Source organism: Aegilops tauschii, chromosome 1 (genome assembly GCF_002575655.3).
Source record: "Aegilops tauschii subsp. strangulata cultivar AL8/78 chromosome 1, Aet v6.0, whole genome shotgun sequence".
NCBI classification, from domain to species: domain Eukaryota; kingdom Viridiplantae; phylum Streptophyta; class Magnoliopsida; order Poales; family Poaceae; genus Aegilops; species Aegilops tauschii.
Window position 1 is genome coordinate 115,598,904 of NC_053035.3, and position 13,186 is coordinate 115,612,089.

A 13,186-nucleotide genomic window follows, 5' to 3' on the forward strand; every position below is an offset into this window, starting at 1 on the left:
TTTTGGGGGTAACGGTTGGATTTTTTTCCCCCACTATATAAGGGGGTCTTCTTCCCCATTCTACCTTATCCGTTGAGCTCGTGTTCTTCCCCCATTGTTGACCTTCTTCGAGCTTGCTAACTCTCAATCCCTCCATGGATTCTTGCTAGTTTTTGAGGGAAAAGAGAGAGGAGATCTAGATCCACATTTCCACCAATCACTTTCTCCTCTTTGTGAGGGGAACCCCTTGGATCTAGATCTTGGAGTTCTTGGTGTTCTCCTTCTTGTTCTTCCTCTCTTTTTCCTCCCTAGCATTAGTTGCTTCGGTGGGATTTGAGAGAGAAGGACTTGGGCACTCCGTGTGCCCTTGCCATTGCATTTGGTGCATCGGTTTGAGTTCTCCACGGTGATACGTGGAAGTTACAAGTTGAGAAGCTTATTACTCTTGGGTGCTTGGTGCCCTTGAGCTTATTCCTCTTGGGTGCTTGGGCGCCCTAGACGGTTGGTGGTGTTCGGAGCTCAATCATTGTGGTGTAAAGCTCCGGGCAAGCGTCGGGGTCTCCAATTAGGTTGTGGAGATCGCCCCGAGCAATTTGACGGGTACCGGTGACCGCCCCCAAGGGTTGCCAAAGTGTACGGGTTCGGTGACCGCCCCAAGGGTTGCCATTTGTACGGGTTCAGTGACCGCCCTCAAGGGTCCCTTAGTGGAATCACGGCATCTTGCATTGTGCGAGGGCGTGAGGAGATTACGGTGGCCCTAGTGGCTTCTTGGGGAGCATTGTGCCTCCACACAGCTCCAAACGGAGATTAGCATCCGCAAGGGTGTGAACTTCGGGATACATCGTCGTCTCCGCGTGCCTCGGTTATCTCTTACCCGAGCCCTTTACTTATGCACTTTACTTTGTGATAGCCATATTGTTTCTTGTCATATATCTTGCTATCACCTAAGTAGGTTTTCTTGCTTAGCATAAGTTGTTGGTGCACATAGGTGAGCCTAGTTGTTGTAGGTTTTGTGCTTGACAAATTAACCGCTAGGTTTATTCCGCATTGTTCAAGCCTAAACCGTAATTATTTTAAAGCGCCTATTCACCCCCCCTCTAGGCGACATCCACGATCTTTCACTTGCCTTTCCAGCTGCTCAAGCCTTTCTCTAGCCGCTCCTCTACATGCTTCCACTCCGTAATGGTGAGACGCCGATAATGAATTGGTATTCTCAAATATTTAATTGGGAATTGTCCATGTGCACAACCAAAAAGGTCAGTATAATCGGCCGCTGCCTCAACGGCTTCTCCAAAGCAGAACAATTCACTTTTATGGAAGTTAATCTTAAGACCCGACATTTGCTCAAACGCTGACAGCAGAAGTTTCAGGTTTCTAGCCTTGTCTAGGTTAGTGTTCCATAAAGAGAATTGTGTCATCGGCATATTGCAGAATAGTGAGACCACCATCCACTAGATGTGGCACTACTTTTGTAATCTATCCGTCCTGCTTGGCGCGCTCAATCAGAATAGCCAACATGTCAACCACAATGTTAAATAACATTAGGGATATGGCATCACCCTGTCGTAGTCCTTTTTTTGTCTGAAAGTAATGGCCGACAGCATCATTGACTTTGATGGCCACACTACCTCCAGTTACAAAATTTTGGATCCACTTACACCATTTATCGGAGAAGCCTTTCATCCTTAGGGCCTGTTGGAGGAAAGACCATTCGACCTTGTCATAGGCTTTTTCAAAGTCTATTTTGAATACTACTCCACTCATGTTTTTCCGGTGCATCTCATGGACGGTCTCATGCAGGATTACTACGCCATCGAGTATGTTCCTTCCTTGCATGAAAGCTGTTTGAGATGGCCGGACAACATGGTCAGCTACCGAGTTTAATGTATTCGTCGCCACTTTGGTGAAAATCTTGAAGATGACATTAAGGAGGCATATGGGTCTGAACTGTTGAATCCGTTCGGCCTCCTTAATCTTCGGCAACAAGACAATCTCGCCAAAATTAAGTCTGAATAGGTCAAGTCAGTCGGCATGAAAACAATTGAACAACTCCAAAAGGTCAGACTTGATGATATCCCAGAAATTCTGATAGAATTCTGCGGGGAAACCATCAGGGCCTGGAGCTTTGTTATGTTCCATTTGGAACACCGCAGCTCGCACCTCCTCTTCTGAGAATGGTGCCGTTAGGATATCGTTTTCTTCTACCGTGACATGTGGAATATCATCTGTTCGGGTCTCATCAAGGGTGAAATTCCCTTCAGTAGACGCTCCGAAAAGAGATTTGTAGTATTTGGTGATATACTTTTTGAGATCCTCCTGACCTTCGATCCTCCCCTCATCTTGTTGGAGACTGTAAATACATTTCTTCCTATGCCGCCCATTGGCGACCAATTGGAAGTATCTTGTATTACTATCACCCATTAAAATGAAATCAGCTTTGGATCTCTGGTAGATTGTTATACCGTGCTCTTTCAAATCCCTAATTGTCTTCTGGTTGTAGAAGAAGCAGGGTGATGTTATTATTAATTTAGTTACTTTTACTAACTTGTGGACTTTATGGCCGCTACGTAATGATTTCGTCTTTCAGGCACGAAAATGACTAAACTTGAAATGCATCTAGAATTTGGCAGAGGCTTTTGTTCGTCAATGAAAAATGTTGTGTACAAATGCCTAGGCTACTCTACTCCTCAAATGTCCGCGGTTGCTCGATCTTCATCATGGGGAGCTCCTTAGGATCACATGGAGCTGATCTTCCTAGTATTTGATAGGTTACTTTGGTAGTAGATTTTGATGCTGCTACTATCTGTGTAGGCTACTATTCATTTGTAACCTATTAGATGCCTTTTGAACCCTGCGGGGGATTCCAAAGATTTTAATAGTTCCATCGCAATTTTGGTTGCGGCCGAGAGCTGTTGAGCGTTGAGCGTGGTGGTTGTTGCCTCTGCTTTAGAGCAAGTACAATAAAGTGATGTGATGAGACGGTAGAAATTTAAAATAACTAGCAATGTGCCCGTGCGTTGCAACGGATTCAAAGTAGAATAATACATATTCACAATTTGAAAGAAAACAGTCTAGTTTTGATATCAATACATTACTAAAAATATATTATGTTTCACTCAAAATATATTTATTGGGTTGTTTTGATGAGGTAAGGGAGGAATGTGGTTGGTTTCAAGATACTAAGGTGTTTTCTGTAAATTAAAACAGAGAAGTGGAATATTGTTGTAAAAATGTCACTAGTTACATCACAGTTGTTAGATGCAGATCTAATGGTTAGAAATGATGGATAACAGACACATCATCATCACCAACTGAATCTTTTATAGAAGTAGTAAAATAATTTGTTTGCTGAGTTGGAGTAGAAAGAAGAGGTGAGAGAAGAAAAATGGGTTGTAAATTAATAGGCAGTTGCAATATGGATTTCAAGAAACTTTGTGAGAGAAGAAGATAAACCAAGTTCTGATAAAGTCGTAAATGTCTTTTGCTAACTATTCTTTGTATGGGCTACTAGGTTTGCTATATGTGACGTGACAACTTCATATAGCAGACTCTTGGCTATAGTATTAACCATGCTCTTAATAACGTGGGGGCGGGGAACCTCTTTGATTCAAAAAAATCCACATGAAGTGCTGACTTAGAGCATGGTTAATAATAGAGCCAACAATCATTTATAAGGAGTTGCCATGTAATTAGAGCCAACCTAATAGCCAGTGGCGAGTCTACTAGGTGGGCTTCATCAGGCTTAAGCCTACCCTCCACAAATATATTTCAGCTAACCATACCATTTAACAATTATATTTATGTGCTTTACATGCAAGAATCACAATGCAATTGCTAATTAGGCTTAGAACTTGATGTTTGAGCCTACCCTTCATTTTCATGCTAGATTCGCCACCGCTAATAGCCAACATATACAGTAATAAGTTTTAAGTGTGTATTACTTTATTAATAGTTGGCCCACCTTACAATCTCGCAAAGTGACTTGGGGCTTATGTTGCAGCTGGCTACTAATTTACAGCCCGCTTATCTTCTCTCTCCTCCAACTAGCAAAGACTCCATATCAAAAGACAAGACGTTTCTGTAAGCTAGTTTAGCCTAAAAACATGTCTTATATTTTGGTACAGAGATAGTAATATTTAAGTCTTTACAGCCTATTTAGGTCATCCTATTGTTTTACTTTTGCTAGTTAGAGTACTTCGTAGAGAGGGGAAATGCTTTTTTTTTCGTGGGAAATGGTGGTCCGGCGTACTAAACAAAAGAAGCCCATAAATGACTTATCAGGTAGCTGGTTTAGCCCAAACCAGGGCCTGATAACAACTAGTGCAACTTGTTTTTCACGTGGAGAAGCCCAACCCACCAACCACTCAAAAAAAAAAACCCAACCAAATCCTAACTCTGCAACTGCAACTCACCTTGCTCGTCCCCGTTGCCGGCGGCAGCGTCGCCGCCGCGACCGTATCCCTTCGCCGGCGGGGCGCGAGGCCCTGACCTTTCCCTCCGCGCTGAATACGTGCGGCTTGGCCGTGCCACCGCGTTCTCGGGAGTTTGGATCTTGGCTGTCCTCGTAGCCGCCCCCGCATCCCTATTGCTCGTGCAGTCGTGCTCCTCCGAATTCGCCGGCTGCCGGTGTCCCGGCTCGGCCACAGCCCGCAGGTATTGGTTTTGAGTGACTATGCTTGCGTAAATGGGGGTTAAGTGAAGCACACATGCCGAATTGCTTTTTGATCTAGGAATTGTTGCGTCCTCGAATGAGGGGTAGATTTGATGGTTTCCTTAAAGTTGATGAGCGTCTGATGCTGCCCATAGATAGAGCAAATTGCACACAACAACATATTAATTAGGCACTAGTTGCAGCTTATACCGGGTTTGGCAATAATAAACAGTCTGTACCAGTTTACACCATGCAGTTGTCGTTTGTGTTTTTTTATGATGGACCAAATATTTCTTAATCATCTTCATATTCCTGCCGCAGACGATTTTTCCAAGTTTGTAATTCAGCACTTTGTCATGTATAATGTCTGGTTTCAGTCTTAGTTAGTACCTTGGTGCCTAATGCTGTAGTTGTTTGTTTAATCGTGTAGGACCATGGTACAAGAACAGAAAGGAGAAACATCCAGTGGCATGTATACTTACAAGCATCATGGTGACAAGGGAGTTGATATCCATGAGATTTTCGTTAAGAAGAGCAGAACCCGTGTTCTGCTGTCATACTGTGGCCTCATTTTACTTCTAGCAATTGTCTGCCGATCATTGCTGGGAAAGGTAAATCACTACCAGAAATCATAAGAGGGCTAAGTTAATGAGGAAAGAGCAGTTTAGTCGATATTCCTGGTTGTTGGTCCTATACTCGTAAGAGTTAGGTTCATCAGACATTGTAGCAAAAGCTTTAAGATGTCCAATTGTGTATTATGTTCTAGGAAGAAAAAACACGATCAAATGTTTTGTTCATTCAGAACAAGTGCACATTTCATGTTTGTATAATTCATGTGAAAAAAATTGAAATAAATCATTAGATTCTTCTGTAATAATCAAAGAATATCATTGCTTAGTTGACCACCCTAGATTCATATAGTTTGACATAACTGGTACATACTGTATATTGGTATTGACCTGGTTAAATATTGCAGGAAAAGTTGTGTCTTGAGTCAGTGTGGAGTGTTACCTTTGGAATTCTGGTTGCCAAATGTTTGCAATACAAACCAGTGAAGAAAGGTGAATCCTTCCTCAAAGATAAATTTGTAGGGTCTTTCTGCATATTGTAGACATGGTCTGTTGTTGATTTGCACATTTAGATCGCACCAGCATATGATAACCATTAACAGTCCATACTGAAAAAAGTATCAACAGTATGTTTCTTATCGGGTTTCCCTGTTTCATTGTGTGCAGAGTCAGTAGTGATAATGCCATCTTTTGGGGTTCAGCTAGAAATACATTTTTGGAGGTATTATCAGCCTCCCTATGCGAAATCACCAATCAATCTTCAAATTACGCTCTTTACTATTGCCCATTCTTGTCACAATCGTACTGTACATTTCCGCTGTGAAGTGACAACTGGATCATTGGTGGGAACTATTAGGTTATCTTACATGTGGGTGTAGGACGAACAGTTTAGATAGTCAAAATGGATGACTGTTTTAGCCTTTCTGTTGGATGCATTCGCCACCAATTATTTCAGTGTCAACTGACCCAAATGAATTGGGAAAATATACCTTCTTACTTGGCTGAGTGGATATAGGTAGACTGCTTCTGTTAGATAGCAATTCCTCCCTGAACAAACAATCCTCATGTTGTAGGGGTGATTTGTTTTTGTTTGGTGCGAACAAGATAAATGGCAACAAGTCGATGATTTGTATATTAACTGTTGGTTGGTCCGGATCACATTGATAAATCATATAGGACTAACAATTTGGTGACTGCTCTAGCAATTTGGTGTAGAGCAAAACTCTGTTCCTGGTGGGTAAGAGTTTTTTAGATGTCAGATCAATTCGCTGAGCAGTGATGTCTATGTTTTTGTTTGTGCGTTATGAACTCCTTGCTTGGCTTGAAGTACATCATATCTTTACCCTCAGAAAGGTTCAAAGATTGAAGTGAACTAAATCATTTCACTATTAAATCTGCTTCGGTGGTGTCGCAAAATCATAGACAGCATCACTCAAGGATTTTGTCTCAGAGAGATATGTTTCCTGCAACTTTTCTTTGCTTGGGAAATAGTATCCAGGCTACTGTAATAGACGATGCTGAAAAAGGTATCAACAGCGTGTTTCTTATTGGGTTTCCCTGTTTCATTGTGTGCAGAGTCGGTAGTGATAATGCCATCTTTCGGGGTTCAGCTAGAAATACATTTCTGGAGGTATTACCAGCCTCCTTATGAGAAATCACCAATCATCTTCAAATTATGTTCTTACTATTGCCCATTCTTGTCACCATCTTACTGTATATTTCCACTGTGAAGTGACAACTGGATCGTTGGTGGGAACTATTAGGTTATCTTACAGGTGGGTGTAGGATGAACAGTTTAGATGGCCAAAATGGATGACTGCTTTAGCCTTTAGCTGTTGGATGCATTCGCCACCAATTATTCAAGTGTCAACCAACCCAGATGAATTGGGGACTTGTACCTGCGTGCTTATCTGAGTGGGTATAAGTAGACTGCTGTTGTTAGCTAGCAATGCCTTTCCGAACAAACAATCCTCATGTTGTAGGAGGTAATCCGTTTTCTTTTGGTGCAAACAAGAGAAATGGCAACATCCCATGATTTGTTTATTAACTGCTGGTTGCTCTGGATCACGTTGATAAATCATATGAGGGTAGAGTATGCTGTAGGCTCAATGGTTTTCTGAAGGAGATTGTTCTAGCAATATGGTGTAAGACAGTAAGACTTTGTTCCTGGTGGGTACTGGGTAAGACTGTTGATGCTGGTTTCAGATCAAGTCGCTGAGCAATGATGTCTATGCTTTTGTTTGCGTTATGAACTCCTTGCTTGGCATGAAGCACTTCGTATCTTAAACACTCAGAAAGACTTAAGATTCAAGCGAACTGAATATTTTCATTATTAAATCTCCTTCTGTGGTGTCGCAAAATCATAAACAGTATCACTCAAGGGTTTTGTCTCAGAGGAATATGTTTTCTGCAACTTTTCTTTGCTTAGTAGGCTACTGGAAATTTGGTTACAGCTGTTGTTCTCACATTTTTTTATGATTCTTAGCGGAAGAGTTGATCGTCATTTTGTGCCAATTGGCAAGATTCTAAAGCCACTGCTGAACGAGTGTGTGACACCCGTGACCTGTTACTGGAGCTTGGCGTTGCTTCTGCGTGATGAGGAGGAGCTCAAGCTAGTTTTCCAGGTAAAAATTATGTGTTATGCATCTATCACTTAATTGGTCCAACAAAATTTCAGCAATCCAATAGAAATTTACTCGCAGAAATTTCGCCCACCTGTCAAAATGTTGGTCCCTATCTGGAGAGCTCTCTGTGCATTCACAGACTCTGAATGCACAAGCCGGCATTCTACAGTTTCTAAACCGAATCGTTCAGAAGCGTGACTGTGCTGGCGATCTGTTGTGATTGCGACGTTCGGCAAAGCGGATGCAGCTGAGCTTAGATGCCAAACTGAGCTAGAGGTAGGTCTCACTAGTGTGAGGGGCACTAATTGTTAGGATGAACGCCTGCAGATTTTCAGACGTGGGTGTACAGTGTACTGCACTTAACAGCTATACGGCCGATAGTTCTCAAATAGTACAAAATATCGTCCATGTTCTGAATTGTTCCTTTGGCGACAATGCAGGCCACCATGGGATCTACGCCATCAACCTTTTGATTTTGAAATCTTGACCAGTGGTATAGTTAAAAGTATTTGGTTGTCTATATGAAAATGATTGCCGGATTGTTTCTTATTATAAGCCATGGTTTTGTTTCCTGAGACTTTTTCGTAATAATATGTTTCTTTTTCTGATTAGTTTTATGGCATTACTAGTCAAAATCTTGCACTGAGGACAGCTAGAAGTCAAATCTACAGTTGTGGACAGGGGAGTGCAGTAGTACTACCTTGCCATTTCAATGTGGACGCTGCTGTTCTTATATATCGCTAGTATGGATCTATCACTACTATCAAATCAATCGATGTATGGGGAGATGGAAAGGTTTGTTAAAGAATCATCTTTGTCTCCTACGTATGCTACATAAATGAGAAGAGTAGCATGGAAACGAAATGAAATGTGCACAGACAAGCATGTGAGGAGAAGAGAGCCCCATGCATCGCATATGCAAAGATCCCAATGCAGTCAAACAAACACACCTCATATGGAGTAGGGAGTATCATGTGCGGTGACACCCCTATTCCTATGCTTGTTGGACTCAGCCAGGGCTTGTGTTTCGAAGACTTGTACACCTTTGGAAATCAGAGCAATTTAGAAATTACTACTCCCTCCGTTCCGAATTATAAGATGTTTTGAATATTTCAGTATGAACTATATACAGACTGAAATGAGTGGACAAACACACTATAACGCATGTCTATACATCTAATTTAGAAGAAAAAAATAGAACATCTTATAATTCGAACGGAAGGAGTAATTAGGTAGGATATATTGTTCGTCTTTCTGGAGTATAATTTTGCTCGCATGAATTTGGATACTATAAAATTTTGCTTGCATGAACACCCCTGGACACAAATTAAAGCAAAATAATTTCCAGAAAAAGCCTGTTATTCCAGTACTTTCGCAAGGTCTACTACGTGTAGAAAAGAGGCAAACAAAATTAAGTTACATCCAAAGAAGCTCTCAGTCGTTAACGCTAGACTAGTACAACGGCCTCAACCAAAATATGGAACATTCTCGTGCGTGATGGAGCTGTAGTCCGTGGAGCTCGACGCCGTGGCATACACCGTGGTTGACGACGACGCGGAAGGCACAGGCCCCGCCCCCGGCGCGGCCAGCCCCAGCGACCCAGCCGGCCGGTGGCCTCCGGCGGCGAGGAGCTGGGAGGCGTGCGAGGACGGGGGCACGTTGGGCACCGCGGACGCCGCGGCGGCAGGGCGGTACCTGTGCTTGAGGATCTCGGCGCGGACGGCGGCGAGCTCGGCCTCGAGGGCGTGCACCTGCTGCTGCAGGGTGAGGATGGCGCCCATGCAGCCGTAGACGGGGTCGCGGAGCCGCAGGTTCGCCTCGTACACCAGGCTGTTGGCCGCGTCGCCGCGCTGGCTCTCGTGTACCTCCTGCATGCACGCGCACCAAGCTACGCGTTAAGGAGTATATCCCTGGAGCACTTCAATCGGTTCAACTTGTGTGGATTTCATTTTCATACGGATAGTTCAACTCAACTTGATTTGGAAGGATTTGAGCTAACTGATGAAGTCACGCATCTCTCTTTAAATAGAAGTAAAACAGAAATGAAACAAAAGATGCACAAACATTGTACACCATTTGAGCTAACTTGATTTGGGGAGACTTCGATTTGGATTTTGGATTTTGGGAGGCAAACACCGTACACTATTTATACACTGTTGTTTAGAGATAACTTTTAGCATTTTTATGAAACGAAAGATGCACAGGCGAGACTCGAAATTATACACAAATCTCTAGTGATTAGTGATTATGCCCCAAACATAATGGAAAAGGAGAGGAGATCCAAGGGAATTTAGGGTTTTGGATCTGCAAGAACAGTCACTGCTGCCTTGGCTTGTGAGTTGTGACAGTACCACAAAAGAAATTCTCTTGTTAATAAAGTTTTCTAGAAATACCATGTCAACTAATGAAATGCTGCGAGATGTGAGGTATTCACAATAATTATGCTATATCTCATAAACATCGGCACAAAACCAGTTCATTTCACGAGCTCAGAAGGGATAGAAGTAAGCTATGCTGAAAGTCAAAGGGCAAGCAAAATGGAGGGAAATAAGATTAAATTAGATTACCAGAAGCATCTTGGAGACGTTGCTGGCGCCGAAGACCTTGTGAACGGAGGCGAACTTGTGCGGCTCTAGCGGCGAGAAAAAAGGTGAGAAGGGGCACTCCTGCGCGCACCGCCGCCGGAGCAGCTTACACGCGGCACATGGGGTCATCGTGTTGAACGACGGTGTTGATCCTGGTCCGACGCCTGCTGCAGGCAGGCTGCTACTCCTCCGTGCTGCCGCCATCATCCGGTCCGCCTCCGCCGCGGACTCACTCTTGATCTTCTTCCCTACCTCATGGTCTTGCTGCCATTCACTGAAGAAGAAGATGTATATAGCATGAGATCACCAATTCACCATGGCTATAGCTAGGGTTCCAACTAATTCCATTGCCACACACACCGCCATGCACCATGGACACAACAAAGCTTGAGCAGAGGATTCTAACTAGAGACGGTGCATGAATTTAGCTATTCCTAAATGATTTTTTTATGATCTACCTTGGTATTTCGGAAAGTAGTTTTGAGCTTTGAGCATACCTTGCAGTGGACATGAAGGCAAGGGAGAGAGCAGGGGGACAAGGGATGGAAGTGAGGTGCTTTGGAAAAAGTGTCTTCTAGGTTGTGTGTGTCTGCCGTTTAGCTTATGAGAGAGAGAGAAGAGAGAAGAGAGAGAGAGAGAGATGTTGGGAAAAAAACGTTTGTTTTTTTATACAAAAATAAGTTTGCTGCTGTCATAGAGATTGTACTGCTAGATGTATGTAGGTATTGCACCATTTGGAAGGTATCCTGGTGTATGTTGACTTGTTGCAATAGTTAATATGGCGGCTAATTAATAAGAGGTGTGTGCATACGGAATGACGGAATCTTCTTAGTGTAAAATAACTGTGTATTACTCCCCCCCCCCCCCCCCCCCCCACCACATTCAGATTAGATTTGGCAATTGCCAAAAGGCAGTAGGTCTTGGAAGTGGTTTGGGAACTGGGTATGAGTTTTGAAAAATGGATTTTATATTGGACACAATGGGCGCATATTAAGTGAATTTGGTACTAACAAACTTGCATTACATAGCTATTTTTGTGAATATTGCATAGTTAATTAGCATCCACTAACTTAATTATGCATCACAAATTCTCTTTGAGTAATCCATTAGTTATTTGTGGTAATGTAATAGTATGGACTTTGTTGGAATATCATCCATATGCTTGGCTACAAACTACTCCCTCCGTCCCATAATATAAGATGTCATTAGAGCCGATATGTGCATATCGGTTGTAATAACATCTTATGTTATGGGAGGGACGAGTATATGTTTGTTCATATCTACCCGTTTTTGGAGTATCTATATGGAGCTATTGGTTTGAAAAATGCCCAAGAGCTATTTGCTGCTTGGTCGGTTAGGTACATATATAGTTAAAAATGCTGGTAGCTAGATACAACATTTTATAATGTAGAAGCTGTTAATGTTCCAAGGAACAAGGCCCTAAATACTCTCCCCAACATTAGGCACATTTGTAGGGTCGAAGCGACACCTTGTTGATTCTCACTGTTTTTAACTCTAAATCTACATGTTTTTTTCTTTGCCCACTTGGCATTAGCTGTAGAAGGCATATTGGCATGCTTCTGGACATCTAAGATCCCATCTAGAAGAAAAATACTTTACATCTCCCCATCAGAGTTGATTTTAGATAAAACAATATAGCATATCAGTATGTACTTGTCTATAAACATTGGTACTAACTTGACATTATTATTTCCAATGTTGTTCACTAAAAAACCTGCAAAAAAAATGTTGTTCACTAAAATAAACAAAGGGGTATCAGAATCACATTGTTTACAAGGGGTCATAATGTGTCACCCTTCAGCAATAAGTTGATTAGTTTTTCTAGAACAAAAATAAAACTGTCTCAGAACTAGTACTAAATCTGCCACCTGAAAAAAAATGTTTATGAACATACTTAAAAAAAGTTTATGGATCATGACTAGTAGTCGCCTAGGATCAATGATTCATACCATCTATATCAGTGCATTAATTAGTGTGTATTACTATAATCAAGTAATTATATGGCTCTCTATAGTCAATTTTTTGGGGGGCAAATGAAACCTCTTTGGATTGGACGAATTTTCATAGGATTCCGGTCTTCATGATTTCCTTACCATGTGCCCTTTGGATGGATACCCAAATTCAATGGCGGAGCCAGAAACTGAATATAGAGGGGGCCAAACATGTCATATAATGTTAGAGGGGGCCAAGTCACCTAAATCTAGCTAATTTTGACTGACAAATGGAGAATTAGGAGCACATATAGTTGTATTTGTGAGAGCATAGGGGGTGCCAAAGCCCCTGCCAGCACCCCCTGCCTCCGCCACTGCCCAAATTCCTATGGACTACCTTTCTCCAAAGCCCCCTCCATAAGACATCCATTATCCAATCCAGTTTCTTCTTTACACTCATTTTCTTAAGATGGACGGTTTTTCCCCTTGTTCCATCCAAACATCTATTTCTATAGTTCTCATGCTCCTTTTGCAATCCTCTGGTTACTACGGCCAAAAGACACCTAGCATCGACTTAATCTGAAACTTACAAGTATGTAAGTAGACTACATATTTAGAAAACCTCTCACAGTATCATAGTTTGTTTTTGGCTTACAACTCATAATGTTATAATCCTATTAAAAGAAACAACAAGAGCAGTAAAAATATTGTTTTTCTCCCAATAACAAGACAATTATGTACTTATATATTTATTCACATGTTGATTGCTTTGTATGATCCGTCGTCGAGCTCACCATGTGACATATGATATCCTCGTCTCACAATG

The 13,186-nt window shown here is 42.1% G+C and overlaps 2 protein-coding genes across 6 annotated transcripts; one reads left to right on the top strand and one right to left on the bottom strand.

Moving 5' to 3' along the window:
• The first annotated feature begins 4,300 nt into the window (after window positions 1-4,300).
• Window positions 4,301-8,398, top strand: LOC109753040 (uncharacterized). Of its 4 annotated transcripts, XR_002230394.4 has the most exons (7): window positions 4,301-4,632; window positions 5,061-5,241; window positions 5,607-5,691; window positions 5,866-5,920; window positions 7,685-7,823; window positions 7,902-8,099; window positions 8,264-8,398. XR_002230394.4 is itself a non-coding variant. In XM_020311968.4 (6 exons), the coding sequence occupies exons 2-6, from the start codon at window positions 5,065-5,067 to the stop codon at window positions 8,019-8,021; spliced, it is 576 nt and encodes a 191-aa protein (XP_020167557.1). In that variant the 5' UTR covers window positions 4,301-4,632; window positions 5,061-5,064; the 3' UTR covers window positions 8,022-8,398. The 4 variants fall into 4 exon arrangements, 3 of the variants coding, with proteins under 3 accessions (XP_020167557.1, XP_040255890.1, XP_020167558.1); XM_020311968.4 differs by having other exon boundaries at window positions 7,902-8,398; XM_040399956.3 differs by lacking the exon at window positions 7,902-8,099.
• A 752-nt stretch (window positions 8,399-9,150) lies between these two features.
• On the bottom strand, window positions 9,151-11,118 carry LOC109753039 (LOB domain-containing protein 15). 2 transcript variants are annotated; one of them, XM_020311967.4, is made up of 3 exons: window positions 10,906-11,118; window positions 10,391-10,682; window positions 9,151-9,691 (listed from the first exon to the last, which is right to left on the bottom strand). In XM_020311967.4, exons 1-3 carry the CDS (start codon window positions 10,917-10,919, stop codon window positions 9,290-9,292), a joined length of 708 nt encoding a protein of 235 aa, XP_020167556.1. In that variant the 5' UTR covers window positions 10,920-11,118; the 3' UTR covers window positions 9,151-9,289. The 2 variants fall into 2 exon arrangements, with proteins under 2 accessions (XP_020167556.1, XP_045089099.1); XM_045233164.2 differs by lacking the exon at window positions 10,906-11,118 and adding an exon at window positions 10,769-10,864.
• Between the last annotated feature and the right edge of the window lie 2,068 nt (window positions 11,119-13,186).

Excerpts from the sequence above, each read along its gene's own strand:
- LOC109753039 (XM_020311967.4), bottom strand. Across the intron at positions 9,692-10,390 it reads ACGTCTCCAAGATGCTTCTG|GAGGTACACGAGAGCCAGCG; the intron begins GTAATCTAATTT and ends GCGTGCATGCAG.
- LOC109753040 (XM_020311968.4), top strand. The coding sequence starts at position 5,065 with ATGGTACAAGAACAGAAAGGAGAAACATCCAGTGGCATGTATACTTAC. Across the intron at positions 5,692-5,865 it reads ATACAAACCAGTGAAGAAAG|AGTCAGTAGTGATAATGCCA; the intron begins GTGAATCCTTCC and ends CATTGTGTGCAG. Across the intron at positions 5,921-7,684 it reads CTAGAAATACATTTTTGGAG|CGGAAGAGTTGATCGTCATT; the intron begins GTATTATCAGCC and ends TATGATTCTTAG.